At 56.3% G+C, this 15,105-nt stretch overlaps 1 protein-coding gene across 1 annotated transcript in view; it reads left to right on the forward strand.

Moving 5' to 3' along the window:
- Nucleotides 1-15,105, forward strand: part of PLXNA1 (plexin A1) — a 253,854-nt gene that overhangs the window by 183,796 nt on the left and 54,953 nt on the right. The window contains exons 11-13 of the mRNA XM_067544295.1: nt 3,114-3,210; nt 3,806-3,996; nt 14,316-14,467. Coding sequence (XP_067400396.1) covers nt 3,114-3,210; nt 3,806-3,996; nt 14,316-14,467 — 440 coding nt within the window. The remainder of the gene's footprint in view (nt 1-3,113; nt 3,211-3,805; nt 3,997-14,315; nt 14,468-15,105) is intronic.

Below are 15,105 nucleotides of genomic sequence, written 5' to 3' on the forward strand. Positions count from 1 at the left end.
GCACAGACTGGTATACATGCAACACCACGGAAAGGCAGGCACCTCTGGGGGAGGTTGCAAATGCAAACAGGTGCACAGCAACATTGCAGTAGGGAACAAATGGCTAGACACTGCAGGGTGAAATCCGCCTCTTCTAGGAGGCCCTATGGATCTTTGGTGTCCATGGAGGGGCAGGCAGGATGCAGGATTTCCAGGTCTTCCCTGGAAGTTCCTTGCTCAGAAAGTAATACGGGAGCCAGTCCATTTACCACTGAAGAGTCTAACCTTTCCTGGTGTGTGTGTTTAGTTTGAGGTACATGCTTACTTGTCTGTAAAAAGGCAGGTCAAACCCTCTCCCTTATCTGTGCACCCAGCTATTGTGTGACCCCACGGCGCCTGACCCTGACGGCTAGCAGGAGTCTCAATAACTCCTCGACTCTGGCTCCACCCTGCGGCTCTTCAGGGCAGAGCCTCCAGTGCACCCAAAGGCAAGGGGTAGCTTCATGGGGCTGACTCTCCCGCCTGCAGGGAGCCGGGTTTGTTCTGTCACAGCTGGACTCATGCCTCTGGCACCCAAGCTGTAGTTCAGCCTGCTGCTGCTGCTTCATGCAGCTGGGGCAGAATCCTAGTGGCTGGAGCGCAGGATTGGTACTCAGGACGCCTGGGTTCTATTCCCAGCTCTACCACTGACTCTCTGTCTGAACTCAGGTGACACCTTCTCCCGCCTCGCTGTCTGCCTCAGTTTCCCCATTAGTAGAGAGCTCTGAGATTCTTGCATGAAAAGTTCCATATCCAATATAATGTGCTGTTTAATTTAGCTGGAGCAAGGGATTGCAGAGGGAACAGGGAAAGGGGTGCTCGTTTGCTTTGTGGTGTTACTGGCTTCCTGGCAGGCAAGGGCCACTCTCACCCCAGGTACGGGTATCTGTTTGGTCCCATCTGAGGGCTGCAAGGGGAAATGTGTTGCTTCAATTTCCTCTGAACTCGTGTTGAAAGAAGGTATGGCCCAGACAGTGGGAAGTGCAACCTGCATGAGAGGGGACCCAGCTCCTTCCATCATCACGCCCAGTCTTTGAAGCTGGGTAGCAGAGTAACTGGCATGGGTTTGAGATGGGGTCTGAGCCAATGCCGCAGCGTCCACGGCTTCCTAACAAACTCCAGCAAGCCATGAATCATTCATTTAATCTCTCCTGACACACCTGTCATTTTCTCCAGAGAGAAGCGGAGAATCTCTCGCCGGAGGAGGTCATTAGCTGTCAGGGAAGGTTCCGACTGCCTTCCTGTCTCTGTATCGATTCATCCTCTGCCTGCGTGCAGGGGCTGTGGAGGGACTATTGATGGGGCTGCCTGGAGTTTGACTCAGGTTAGACGCAAGGTAGACAGTGCTGGTGGGGAGGAGACATAGGGGCAGCACGAGCAGTTTGCTGGAGCTCTGATCTCTGGTTTCCATCCCCGGCCCCCAGCTTGCCTCCCCAGAGCTCAAGCCTGGCTTGTGTTCCTTGGGCTTTGTGATCCAAGCCCGGGTGGGGGGTTGTGCTCGACTGAAGGTACAATCCAGCACCACTTGTGCTTTGCAGAGGACAGAAAGAGAGCTCTGATCTCTGCCGAGGTGCGGGCAGCACAATTGTTCCATTTAAATGGGCCACCAGGGGAAAATATTTACTCCTTCCTCTGGCTGCAGACCGAGCCTGTGTATTATGAGGACTGAAGGATAATTAATCTAAGCAGTTTCCCCCCATATCATTCCCAGAATGGCCCTGTTTCTGGGCTGCAGGAACTGCTCTGGTGAAGATTGTCTTATGGTTTTGTTTTGTGAGCTGGTGGGAGTGTTGAAGCTGCAGAAAGCAGGGTCCAATCCGGCCTTTCACTGCCCCCAGAGAGACACGTCGCTACGCTCCCGGGTTTGGCTTGCCCTCGTCCCTAAGAATTGCTTGTCCACACCATCGAAGGGTCAGGATTGCGGCGGGTTGTTAGAGCAGTGAGGGGGCCCAGGTCTGCAATAGCAGGGAGGGGGATTGCAGGTTAGGAGTGATGGGCATCAGCAGCACGGGGAGGGTCACCAGACCAGAATAGCAGTGGTGCTGTGAGTCAGGATGGCTGGGCATTGGCAGAGCTGGGGGGGTCGGGATGGGAACAGCAGTGGGTGTCTTTGCTTAGGACTGAGGTACAGGGAACGGGAAGTTGCCCAATCAGTGCTAGGCGCCTCTAACTGGGATGAGAACATACCAAATTCCCCTGTATCGGTGAAGCTGTGGATGAGTCCCTTCCCGTCGCAGCGCCTCAGCGCCGCACCCATGAGATGGGGCTAGTCGTCCTGGCCCGCAGCACCCTGCACGGGGGCAAGGAGAGGCTCTTGTGTGTGTACTGAAAGCAGTTCGCCTCTCCTATCTCTGGGGGGAAGTGGGGGGGCACGCCGGGGGTAGCTGGCTCATGGTTGTGCGCTGGGAGGCGCTGGAGAAGGGCAAGAGTGTTAGTAGGGAATGGGTCTCGCTGAGAGCCACTGCCAAGCAAGCTCTGTACAGCGTGGTCCCATCCTGCTGGCGTCGGCTCTGGTGGCATGTTGTTTATGAGCTCAGTGTCCCAGAGGGCTCTCGGGCTCCCCCACTTCCTGTCCTCATTGTGCTGGGATCCGTGGGCGTGGGCCCACTTAACCTCGCGGTACCATGAGGAATCCTGCTCCCTGTGACGCCGGAATGCTTCCCCTTAGCATGCAGCAAAGCCCACCAGGCATCGCCCCGGCCCCTCTTCTAGCCACTGGGGCATTTTCTGAGCCTTGCTTTCCGGGCAGGGACAGTTTCTGGCTGGCTCTGGGACCTGTTTGATGAATGGGGCTTGTTGCCTGTGCGAAACCCTTGGTTTGAATGACATTTCTTTCTTTGTTAGTCAAGGCCTTTGGGCATGAGGGCTCTGCCAGTCCGTCGGCTGCCCAGTCGCTGTGGCACAAAGGCACGTGCAGGGCCAGACTCGCCCCTGCTGGCCCGATCAGTTTGAGCCAAGTCTCTTTCCTTCTCCGGGCTCCCACTAGGGAAATTAGCAGAGAGATTCCCGGGCCTCTCTTCATCCATCAAGGCATGTCTGGCTTCCCTCCCTGTCTCTGACAAAGGGGCTCTGCTTTCTTGTGTTTCCCCTTGCAGTATTTCTACGAAGGGAATGACATCAGCGACCTGCCTGTGAACCTGTCCGTGGTGTGGAATGGAAACTTTGTCATCGACAACCCCCAGAACATCCAGGGTAAGCAGAGGATGTGCGTGATCCGTCTCCGCAGCCCGCTTGTAAGCCTCCCAGCCATCCAGTCCCTCAGCCTCCAGCTGGGGCTTGATTAGAGCCAGCGCCCTAGTGGGGTGGCTCTCCATATCCCATTCTCAGCCCCTCGCGCCAGCCACTCCCCTAAGCGAGATGTTTTTATTCCAGAAGCCTGTCCTCTGTGGAGCACTGCACTCCAGGCCGTCTGCTCAGCGCAGATCCCAAGTTCTTAGCCGTTCCCAGGCATTTGGTTGGCCCCTGTGAAACGAGCCAGTGGGTCTCAGCCCAGCTCCTGGTGGACAGGGGCCCTCATCGTAAAAAACATCAATGCAATTTCCCCCTGCCAAGCTCTGCACGGAGGCTGGGGGTCAAATGTACCTATGGATACCAAACTCCCCTCTCTCCCCCAGAGGTGGGCGGCCTGCAGGCTGGGAATGAGGGACACTGGTAGGACCGGTGTATGTGAGACGCTTGCCCTCCCCTGGCCCTTGTGGTACCTGTTCTGGGTATGAGCAGAGGCCTCCGGTCTCTAGGGCTGTCAGCCAGCACAAATGACCTGAAGCCCCTCTGCCTTCCCTTGCAGCTCACCTGTACAAGTGCTCAGCCCTGCGGGAAAGCTGTGGCCTCTGTCTCAAGGCAGATCCACGCTTCGAGTGCGGCTGGTGCGTGACGGAGAAGAGGTGCTCCCTGCGGCAGCACTGCCTGGCCTACGAGAGCAGCTGGATGCACGCCAGCAATGGCAACAGCCGCTGTACAGACCCCAAGATCATCAAGGTATGTCTGGGCTGGGGCTGGGTACGCACACGCCTGCTGAATAGAGTGCTGGGGAACACACCGCCGGGGGCAGTCTTGCACTGCCGTGGCTGCAGGGGGCTAGCCAGCCTGCTGTTGTGGCAGATCAAGTGCCATTGGCGTGCATGGTGCTGTACAGATAATTAAGGAGCCAAGCTCCCTCCCCTGAAGAGTTTAGAGTCTAAAGAAGGTGGGTAACACGGGGGCGTGGCTGAGAGGGGAGCAGGAGACACTGAGCCGGCACGGGGAGTGGATCGGCAGCTCTCAGGGCAGGGAGGATCTCCCAGGGAGTGGTTGTTCATACACCATTTCCCAGGGTTGGTTTGGCGTCAGATGTTCTCCCGCCAGGTGCGAGAGCGGAGAACGTCTGAGGGGAGATGGGGCAGGAAGTGCTGGTTGAAGGGGGTTTGGAGAGGGAGGCTGCGGGGCAGATGTACTGGGGCCAGGGCGGCCCGAGGAGGGGAGTAGAGCGTGAGAAGGAGGCAGAGTGAGCGTCAAGCAGAGCAGAGCCAGCAGAGTGCAGAGCAGGGGACATGCGGAGGGTGGCACTGAGGCAGAGTGCCTCTCTCACCTAGTTAGTCCTACGCACTGTCCTGCTTGGGTCCAGTCAGCACATTCCAGTTGCTCCCTGCCCCCTGGTGATGCTGACTCTTAGACCTGGGGGATTCCCTGGCAGCACTATTGGCTTTCCTGGCTGGGATCTCCCCGGCTCTCCCTATGTCACTCTGCTCTCCTTTGTTCTGACACACGAAACCTGAATTCCTTTCTCACCTCTTGCTGCTCATCCCTTGACGCCCAAGGGCCAGCAGGACGCAGAGCCAGCCTTCCCACGCAATGGGGGTGAGGATGTCACATCTTCTCTACAGAGGGGGGTGAGCAGTTGAGAGGATTAGAGCAAGGGACTGGGAGCCAGGACTCTGGGATTCTGTTCCTGGCTCTGCCACTGACTTGTGTGTGACCTCGGGCAGTCACACCCTTGCTCTGTGCCCCGGTTCCCCCTCTCTGTAAAATGTGACGACGATCCTGCATAACGGATTAGTTAATTCCGGCCATGTGCTTTGGGATCCTCAGATGGCAGGTTCTTAGGCCTGGTCTGCGCTTGAAATGTAGGTCGGCATAGCTGTGTCGCTCAGGAGTGAAAAATCCTCCCTCCTTGAGCAGCTAAGCTATGCTGTCCTTCCCCCAAGGTAGAGACAGCGAGGTGGATGGAAGAATCCTCCTGTTGATTTAGCTAGTGTTGCTTCTGGAGGTGGTGTTCCCCTTCCTTCAGCACAGGCCGTCGTATGTGACAGGGCTATGCCGGCGTGGCTGTGGCACTGTAACTATGCTGTGATAGTTGCTGTAGTGTAGACACGGCCTTGGTATCATGGATTGTTTGGTTGTTATTCCGTCTTCCGCTTTTCAGGCTAATAGCCTCTCTCTCTCTGGGTGCTTTCACACCCCGAGGTGCTCACCTTTCTCACGTATCCCTAGGTTTCTTTGGATGCCTGTGTGGTGGACTCCTGGGCAAGCTGTGGGTCTGGGTTCTTTTTCCCCCCTCTTCCCTGGCCCCGGGGAGTGGTAGTTCATCATCTGTGGTCTGTGACAGCTTTTATGACCTTCAGTTAATAAGATTGTGTATATTAATGTTAACATGTCTGTTGGGCCAAGCTCCAAGTGCATTAGGAGGGATTGGTGGGTAATTCTATTTGATGTGTTCTATTTACCCATGGATTCCGGGCCAGGCAGGCCTTGACGGTGTTAATTACCAAAGTCTCAGCACAGTGTCTAATCTATTTGGGTCTCTGTGTCCTATCAGATGAAGGCTGGAAATGAGAGTTGTGCCTCTCCTGTTCCCCAAAGTCACTCAGCTCGTGCTGGTTATTGGCACTGTGGTGATAGTTGTGCTGGCGTGGCTGAGAAGGGTAATTTCACTGCAGGCCCATTCTGCCATTCACGGCAATGGGTGGGAACCCCAAACCCTGCCCTGACAATGCCTGCTTGTCACCCATCCCCTGGGATTTTGTTTCAAATTCATGGTGAGACATAATAATGATTAAGATCATTGTGTCCGTCCTATCGCAGAGATGGGCTGAACCACAGAGTCTGGGAGACTTTCAGCTCTGGGAGCTGGTCTGACCCATCACTTTCCACTCTTGGGGCCTGGTGCAAGCACTTTATGGAAGTGGGTAAGGACCGTTATTTCTCCTTTACCAAGGAAACTGAGGCGCAGAGCAGGGGAATGACAGGGTCCTGCAGTGAGTCAGCTGTGGAACTGGCGGAAGGGCTTCTGATACCATCCTCAGCTCTGACCACTAGACACGTTGTTCCATATTGTGGGCATGACGAAAGGGCCCTTCCAGTCCAAATGACGCCCTTGTTCTAGGTATACGAGTGTTTTCCTATCACCCCTTAGTGCTGAGGTTTAAATCACATAGGAATTGCCATGCTGGCTCTGAGACAGGGACCATCCAGTCCAGTGTCCTATCTCTAGCAGTGCCCAGCACCAGATGCTTCAGAGGAAGGTGCAAGAACCTTCCTAGCCCGCAACAGTGAGAGCCATTCAACCCCGAAGCATGAGGATTAATGGCTCTTCCAAAACTTCTGCTAACATTACAGAAATCTAGGACAGCAGTCTCCCTGGTGAGACCTCATGCGATGTCACATTGGAGGAACCAGTGGCCCGTCCAGTAAATAACCCCTTTGTTCTTATGAGCCCACCACAGAGAAATCCCACAGTCCCTGGGCTGGGCGGGGTTAGTCCCTCCTCACAGCTGTGCTCTCCTAGTGATGGAAGGGGGCTCAGGGGATTCGGTCAAATAGTTCCTGCCCCAATCTTAAAGGCTTTTAAAAAAGAGCGTTATACAATGTAATGTGAATGGAAAGATTTGTATGATGCATAAACATCGATGACATATTGCGCAGGGGCTGCGGAGAGCAGGGGCTGCTCTCTGTGGCATTGCATACTCCAGCCTTACAGCCTGGGGCTATTATCTGAGAGCAGACAGTGGAAGCGGCTAGAAACAGAGTGCTACTGATTAGACAGAGGGGATCAAATTCCTCAGGTCCCCAAGCAGGTGCATTTCCTGGTGAAGTCATCGGGAGAGGCACCTGGCTGCATTAGGGCTGGGTTTGGCCTACGAAAGGGAAGGGGCCCATCTAACGTCACTGCCTCCGGCTGAGCGGGACGTGCAGGAAGGATGAAGTCCAGGAAGGGTAGATCCGCCGAGTGTTAGCGATCTCTGGGTGGGGGGAGGAGCGACACAGAGGAAGGAGCATTGAAACCTGCCTTGCTCCCTGTCGTCTCCCGCACCCTGCGCGCTGCCTTCCTCATCAGCTAAAGCAAACACACGCTATCAGTCCTGGCCTGAAAACGCACCCCATCATCTATCCAGCAGGAGTTCCCTGCTGTCTCAAGCTAGTGCACCAACAGGTCTCCAGCCGAGCCCCTTCTTCTTGGATTTGGCAGTCAGGGAGGACCCCAGCATAGCCTTCTAGGGACGGACACTTCAAGGCCTGGCAGTTCTGTTATAAGGTGACCTGGTGACTGGTGCTTCTAGAATCACACGAGGCCAGTCTGGTGCTGAGACGCCCAGCCATGAGAACCCAGATGCCACAGGCCTGGGAGTCACTTTCTTGCCTGTGCCAGTGACTCACTCTGCGACCTTGGGCGAGTCACTTGGCCAACATTTTCAAAAGGGGCCACTGGTTTTGGATGTGCAGCTTGCGACAGCGAGGGCCTGGTTTTCCAGAAGTGTTTTGCTCCTGCCACTCCAAAGTCAGTGGGAGCAGCACGTGCAAATGAAGCCCAAGTTGTCCCACATTGGGTCCCCAGTAACTAAGGCATCCAGAATTAGCAGACACTTCTGAAAATGTTCGGAGACCTCTGTGTGCCTCAGTTTCCCCATGTGTAAAATGAGACTAATGATAGGGACCTGCTTCCTAAAGGGATTAGGAAGCTTTGTTACTGTCTTTACAGGATGGTGAGCTCCTTGGATTAGTAGGTGCTGGAAGGGCCAAAGTGTTGGTTATGTACTAGTAGCTAGAAGTCCTTCCTGTCACACGGTTGTAATTCATGAGGTCACAGGTGTAAAAAACCCCAAAATGGCTGAGACGTTAAGAATTGGATGGTGGCAGCCCGTGGATCCCAGTGATGGTTGAACCTGCGGATATTCTAAACCAAACGAGCTCTCAGCCACGCTTGTGGCTGTATCCATCCCTTCATACTGACTCAACAGATGTTGTAGGCTTCTGAGTGAGAGACAGCGAGTTCATCCGGGAGATCAGCTGACACCTTACGTGGAGCTACCCTGAGGTCAGTTCTGATCTCATGCTGGGCCTCATCTTGCAGCCACTGAAGTCAGTGGCAGCATTCCCATTGGCGTCAGTGGCAGCAGGATGGCACATGCTGCCCCATCTCTCAGCCCCCCAGCATGAAATCTGTCACCCACCTGCGCAGACCTTCCCCCATCTCCTCTGCAAACCCCACTTTGCGAGCAGTGCCCTGAATTCATAGCAGCAGGCTGTGTGGTAGGTATGCAGCCTGGTGCATCCTGGATGCGATGGGGTTGGGGGACCCTGCTTTTGACGTCTCCCTGGCCAGGAGGAGAAGAGCGGTGGCTGGGGTCAGCGAACGTTTGTGTGTTGAATTCAGTCCAGATGAATGCAGGGAGCAAACTGCGCATGGTTCAGGGGAAGGCTGTGACATGGGAGGTGGCAGGCACAGCATTGCTGCCTTGGAGACATGTACTGTGTTGGGGGGGGCTCACTCCCCCACCCCATGGGGTGCACTTGGCTCTAGAACCCCAGAATGCAGGGAGCATTGCAGCTGTGCCCACAGTCCCCTCCGTCGCTGTCCGTCTCAGGACCCCTCCGTGTTTAGCAAGCATTAATGGATTCAGCCTGTCAGCCCCCCTTACGTTGGGTCTGTAGTGTTATCCTTGTATTATAGATGGGGAAACTGAGGCACAGAGAGGGGCAGTGTCTTGCCCAGGGTCAGACAGTGAATCAGTGGCAGAGCTGGGATAGAGCCAGTTCTCCTGACTCCCAATCTGATGCTGAGACCATTAGACACTCAGCCTCCTCCTCGTGGGGACGGTGTGTGTGAGGTGGGGGCACTGGGGTTTGGTGTCTTTGCCTCACACCTCTGGGTGCCATGTAGTTCAGACCATGTAAGTCCCAAATCAAGTGAGTCTGATATCCCCTTCCCCAGTGGGCATCGATCCACGCACAGCGCAAAGTCGCCTCACACCTGGTTAGCGACCCCTGTTGCAGAGAGATCCAGGGCGTAAGGGGCAGTAGATGCTGCTGGTCGGGATGGAGGGGTGTTGCCAGAGGTGTGTGGAGGGAGGCAGGGACTAGGAGAGCTGGGATCGTAGTGAGTCAGGAGTGAGGTGCATTGGCAGAGTTGTTAGTGGGCCGCAGGGGCTGAGGCAGGTCAGGATGGAGTGGCACTGGCACCGCTGAGAAGGGAATGGGAGCCATGCGTGAAATGCTGGGAGCGCTGCAGGTGGGAAGTGGGGTTCCTTGGCAGAGCTGTATTGGGAAGAAGCTAGCCTCTCACTTGCCCTGTCCCAGCCAGCACTGTCAAACTTCAGGGTCAGAAACCTGAAAGTGCTTCTAAAGGGCTGTTTGCTTTAAATGGCAGCCAACCCAGCTGCTTCTGCCCTCTGGGCCAGGACCTGTGTGCAGAAAGTGGGCTGTCCCTGTGTGCTCGGCGTGGTGGGAGCAGCGATCGATCGCGCAGGCCAGTGGCGTAGCGCTTTCTCTGCTTCCCTCTCTGCTGCCGCAGCTGTTAGAAGCGCCTGGATTCCTGTCAGAGCTGGAGCTCCCAAGGGAGGGTGGGGGGCGGCGGCTTGCAACAGGGCCTTCCAACACTCAGGCCAGGCTCTTCATAGGTGGGGCTGCACACTGACAGGCTGCTGGGGTGTTGGCTTAGCGAGTAGGTGGGAGTGATGCGGATGTTCTGTATGGGAAACCCAGCTGTGGCTAATGGGGATCGGCTTGTTGAACATCTTTGGTACAGGTGACTCCACCTGGCTGAATCCCAAGGACAAGCATCTCGGGGCTGTTCTGGGACGCTTTAAAAATACCCCAGCCCTCGGCGGAGTCACCATAGCTAGAACTCCCCTCAGGGGCACAGGGGTAACCAGTGAAGCTGGGATTCTCAAAAGGAGTCTGCGCCCACAGCTGGGGCAGAGATCGCAAAGAGCTCAGCTCCTGTTTGGCGCCCAAACAAGGGGCTTTGGAAAATCTGGGAGTGCTGGAATCTGGCTCTTAACATTCCTCTTCATGCTGCCCAGTTTCCACGGAGGAGGGGCTCCCTGCTCCTGCAGGCTGGCTGCTCTCTCCACCAGGGCCCTGACTTTGGGGGGTTTCTTCAGGGACTCAGTGACCGACTGACTGAATTGGGGCTTCCGCCTTTCACACTGAATGCATCGGACGCGGCATGGGCTGGCTACAAGCTGTGTCCAGTTAATGGCCACCGTCTGGTCCTGATATCGGTCTCTGTCCCAAAACCATTAAAAATAAATTAAGAAATTGCCACAGTAGTTGTAGGTCCTGCATAAATAAATCAATGCGCAATCATTATCTGCCCTTGCAGCGCATGCTGACCTTCATTCGGGCCTCTGGTTAGAGGGTCAGCGGTAGTTGTTCTGTTGTGTTCAGCTGCTGGGTGGAGTTACACAAAGCTGTGTGTGCTGCATGGTGATGGTGGAGCCTGCCTGGGTGCTGCAATTGTTTAATACAGAACATCCCCACAATACAAAGCAGAGCTAGAATCAAACGCCTTCGGGGACTGGGAGCGCAGTCAGGAGTGCACCCTGCTGTGCTCAGTGACTCCTGCACTGAGAGGACATCCAGCCTGAGGAAGATGCAAGGAGGGTCCTGGGATAAGAGCATGGGGCGGAGGGATCCCAGAGGACACCTCTGTGTATTTGGTATTGTGGGACACAGTCATTGTGTTGCAGCGCGGCAGTGTCTGGCCCCCTGTGTGGTCACGTGCCGTTGGTTTGTGTTGACGCGGCATTGTGATGGGAAGAATCGCGGGCCCTCTCCCTATGGCCAGTAAGCTTGAGGGGCAGCTGTCTCCTAGCTGGGAGATGGTGGTGACCCTGACACTGGAGGTGGGTGATTCTGTGCTCCCAGCATCTCTGCAAACAGATCTTCACTCTCCAGCCTGTCTGGTGAACAGTGGTCTTCTGAGCTTGCACGTGTGTAAGTGCTTAGAATGAGAAAGGACCCAGTATGGAGCTCGCCAGGCTGTGCCCTTAGGAATGATGTACCAGCCAGTCGGCCTTGCCTGTGCCCCGTTCTCTGCCACCGGCAGCGCCCGCTCTGGCTGGCAGGTCTGAGACGCAAGTATGCAGCTTGCGCTCAGAGGAGCCATTTGCTGGTTTACATAAAAGGACCCTGTGAAACCAATTAGCAGAAGAGCAATGTTGTTTGTCAGGGCTGGAGCTGGGGTGGGTGGGGATTTGGGGGTGGGAGGTTCTGGAGAGCCCCTGATCTCCCTGCCAGCTCTCGCTCCCATGTGCCTTGTTTAGCTGTGACCTTCCTGCGTAGCGTGGTGAGCAGTGTCATCTCTTACCCGAGGTGGTTGTTCCCCCCATGCATGGCCCTTGTCAGTTTCACCGCAGAGAAGGAGGAATCTAACACGCTGGGGCAGCTCTTAACAGTAATTTAAAAGTGCCGAACAAACAGCCGCATCTCGCCAACCGCCCCAGCGGAGCCCAATTTAGGGGAGAACAAAACTGATCGCCTGCTGCAGCTGCCTTAATGAGTCCTGATCCAGGACGTTAGCAGAGGGCGAGATTGAATTCAGGCAAACAGCGAAACCCCAAAGCCCAAATCAGTTTTACTGTTGTATAAATTCTGGATCATGGCATGTGATTGCCCTGAGCCTGCTGTGAGTTAACACGCGGTGTGGCCTGGGAGTCAGAGTGCAGGAATGGGAGCCAGGACTCCTGGGTTCTGCTACCAGCTCTACCGCTGACCTGAAGCAAGCTTCTGCCTTGGTGGGTGGTGATTAATTAGGACTTGTTCTGAACAGCATCATTCATTGTACAGGGAGACGTTTGGAGACCACTTTGAAGATCAGATGCGCTGTGCAAATGCTAGGTGGTCATTAGTAACCCTGAATGACCATTGCTGTAGTTAGGAACTAGATTGCCTGGCTGAAGTTGCTCCCCAGATTGGCGCTGTCCCTGTTGGCTGGGGTGCATTGAGGCAGGGCTGGCTACTGCTTAATTCTCTCCCTTCCCTGCGCTCATCTCTGCCCTGACCCCTGGGTTGGGGAGAAATTTGTGTCTAGTGAATGGCGCCCACCACTGGGAGGGGGATCTACCCAGCTGATAAAGCAGCCAAGACCCAAGGTAACAGCAGGCCAGGTTTGCCTTGCATGCAGACAGTCTAGGCCGGCTTGGCTTTGCAGCAACCCCCTAGGGAGTTGGTATGGGCTTTGGGGCAAGGGCCAGGCAGGACTTTGAAAAGGAAATGCATTGAAAGGGAGGAGCTGGTCTCGGGAGGGAGGCCTTCTCCACTGCAAGCTGGGGCTGTCACGGTCAGTGCCACGATCTCTCCCAGCACTCCCCATGGGCTTGGAAGGTCAGCAGAGCTTTCACCAAAAGCCTTCCCGAAGCCCCGGGGCAGCACTGGAATGATGCATGCTCTTGGCTCAGGGTGCTGGCCCTGTAGTAACACGCCAGCTCGCTCCCCACTGGCACCACGGCACTCTAATAATCCACCACCTGCGGGCATTGCCAGGGCAGACGCCTCCTGCCGCCACTTCCCCCAGCTTCCTGTTGCCAGTGACCCAGCCCCCTGGCATGGGAGCAAAGCGCTCTCCCATTAATTCTGTTTAGTGCCTGCAGGTGTGTGCCGAGCACCGGGGCCAGCGAAATCTGGTGTAAAATTGCCCATAATTACCTTGTTAGCAGCAGTGCTGGGCCTGCGCCTCTCTGCTCATCCGTCATTGTGCCGGCTTTTGTCAGGCCACACCTGTCTGCTTTATTGGGAATCATCCTGCTAAATGAGGCGCGTCTCGATGTCGGGGGCTCCCTTCTCTCCCCAGCTGGTGCCAGCTCAGGCTTTGTTTGCTGAGAGGGGCCCAGATGGCCGTGGGGAAGGGGTTACCATCTATCTCCTTTGGGGAGGTGGTTGCCTGATGGGGCTGCAGCCTCTCTGCAGGGCCTCTGCTGACCTTGCCAGAGCAGCAGGGGTGTGGTGGAGCTGGTGCCACGGCCAGGGTGTGGTCCTGATTCCAGAGTATATGGGATCTGCCCGAAGGCCAGGCAGGTCCTACGGCTTCCACCCCCTGCCGCCATGGCTGTCCCAGCTGGAGCAGCGGCTGAGCCAAGAGACTGTGTCTGTGCTTGCGTGCCTGCAGGCACTTGTGGGTGTGTGCAGGGTTCATGTGAGTTAGAGGGGCTGGCTCAGTGCCTTGAAAGACCCAGATTCCTTGGAATCACGTGTTCAGATCCCAGCAGGGTTGACTCAGCTGCTCCGCCACCTAAGGCAGATAACTGAAGTGCCAGGCAGCGCCGGGCTTTCGGGAGCGCCGTTTCTGCTCTGCATGGCCAGTAAGAACCCCGTGGCCCTTTTCATAACGAAGGTTAAGATTTTGTCACGGTTATTTTTAGTAAAAGTCAAGGAGAGGTGGCGGGCAATAAACAGAAATTCACGGAAGCCGCAACCTCCCTCTGACTTTTACTAAAAATAACTATCTATGACAAAATGGGGCTGACTGGGGTGGGGGATGAGAGCAGCGGGGGCATGGCCTCCCACACTGCCTGCAGAGGCTGGGAGCTGGGGGCCTGGGCTGGGAGCTCTGGGTCTGTGGACCCCCTACGGCCCTGTGGGGCCAGCGGCTTGGAGTTATGGAGGGCCCCCACCACCGCCAGCGGCTCGGAGTTGAGGGGACTCCTGCCCCCTGCGGTGTCTCAATGCTCCGGGGGCCCTTCACCACTTGCGGTGGCTCCGAGCTGAAAAGGCCGCCTGTGGCAGTTCTGAGCTCCAGGGACCAGCCTCCTACCCCAGAGGTCCCCCACTGCTGGCTGCGGCTTGGCACTCTTGGTCCCCTCTTCCCCCCACCCATGGAGGTAGGGAGCCACCCTCTGACAGCTCTTGCCCTGCCCTCCACACACACCCTCCCCCCAGCTGAAGCAGAAAATGTCACCGATTCCCTGACTTCTGTGACCTCCGTGACATAATCGTATCCTTAATCATAACCCAAAGGCTTTGCCCTCATTCTCTTGGCCAGAGTGCCGCTCTCCCTGTCCGCTTGCTACCTCCAATTCAAGCTGTGCTTTGCTCTCTCTCAGCTGTCGCCTGAGACGGGCCCTAGGCAGGGCGGGACCCGTCTGACCATCACCGGGGAGAACCTGGGCCTGAAGTTTGAGGACGTGCGCTTGGGGGTGCGGGTCGGCAAAGTGATGTGCATCCCCATCGAGAGCGAGTACATCAGCGCGGAGCAGTAAGTGCCCAACTGGCTGGGGGCGGGGCGGGCGGGTGCCTGGTGCCCTGGTCTGATAGCCAGGGATGATGCCCCGCATCCCCTCTCCAGGTCGGAGTGGGAGCACTAACCCTCGCTGCAGTTACTGTTGGCGTGAGCTGTGAGCTGGCACTGACGCTAGGCGCTGGGCAGGAGCAGCGAGGGCAGAGCCCAGGCCCAGCCAGTGCGGAGAGGTGGCTCTGACGCCCCCTGTGCAGCTGCAAACCCGCACAGTCCGCAGGCCAAACTGGCCAGCTGTAGAAGGGCCCTTGTGTCCCCTGCTGCGTTTCTATCCTAGAGCTGTGATCTCCATCAGTGGATTGCTGTCGGCCCTACCCTGACGCCCACTGCTGTCTGAGCATGTCCCGCCTTGCAGGTGGCTGGGAGCAGGGCTGAACGGGGTGGTTAATATTTCCTGTCAGACGGGTTGTCGTGCATTAGCTCATCCCCATAACTGGTTCACCGGGACAGCAAGTCATCAGGGAAATGGGCCTGCCTGAGTGCCAGCCATCGAAACCCTAGCACGGTCTCCTGGTGAGAACAGCTCTTCTGGTCCCATGAATCCCTGGGCACTTCCCTGGGCTGGGTGGCAGTGATGGGCTAAGCTGAACAGTCTGAGC

This window comes from Emydura macquarii, unplaced genomic scaffold, assembly GCF_026122565.2.
Source record: "Emydura macquarii macquarii isolate MOO-44397 ecotype Brisbane River unplaced genomic scaffold, CSIRO-AGI_Emac_v2 contig_968, whole genome shotgun sequence".
Classification (NCBI taxonomy): Eukaryota; Metazoa; Chordata; order Testudines; family Chelidae; genus Emydura; species Emydura macquarii.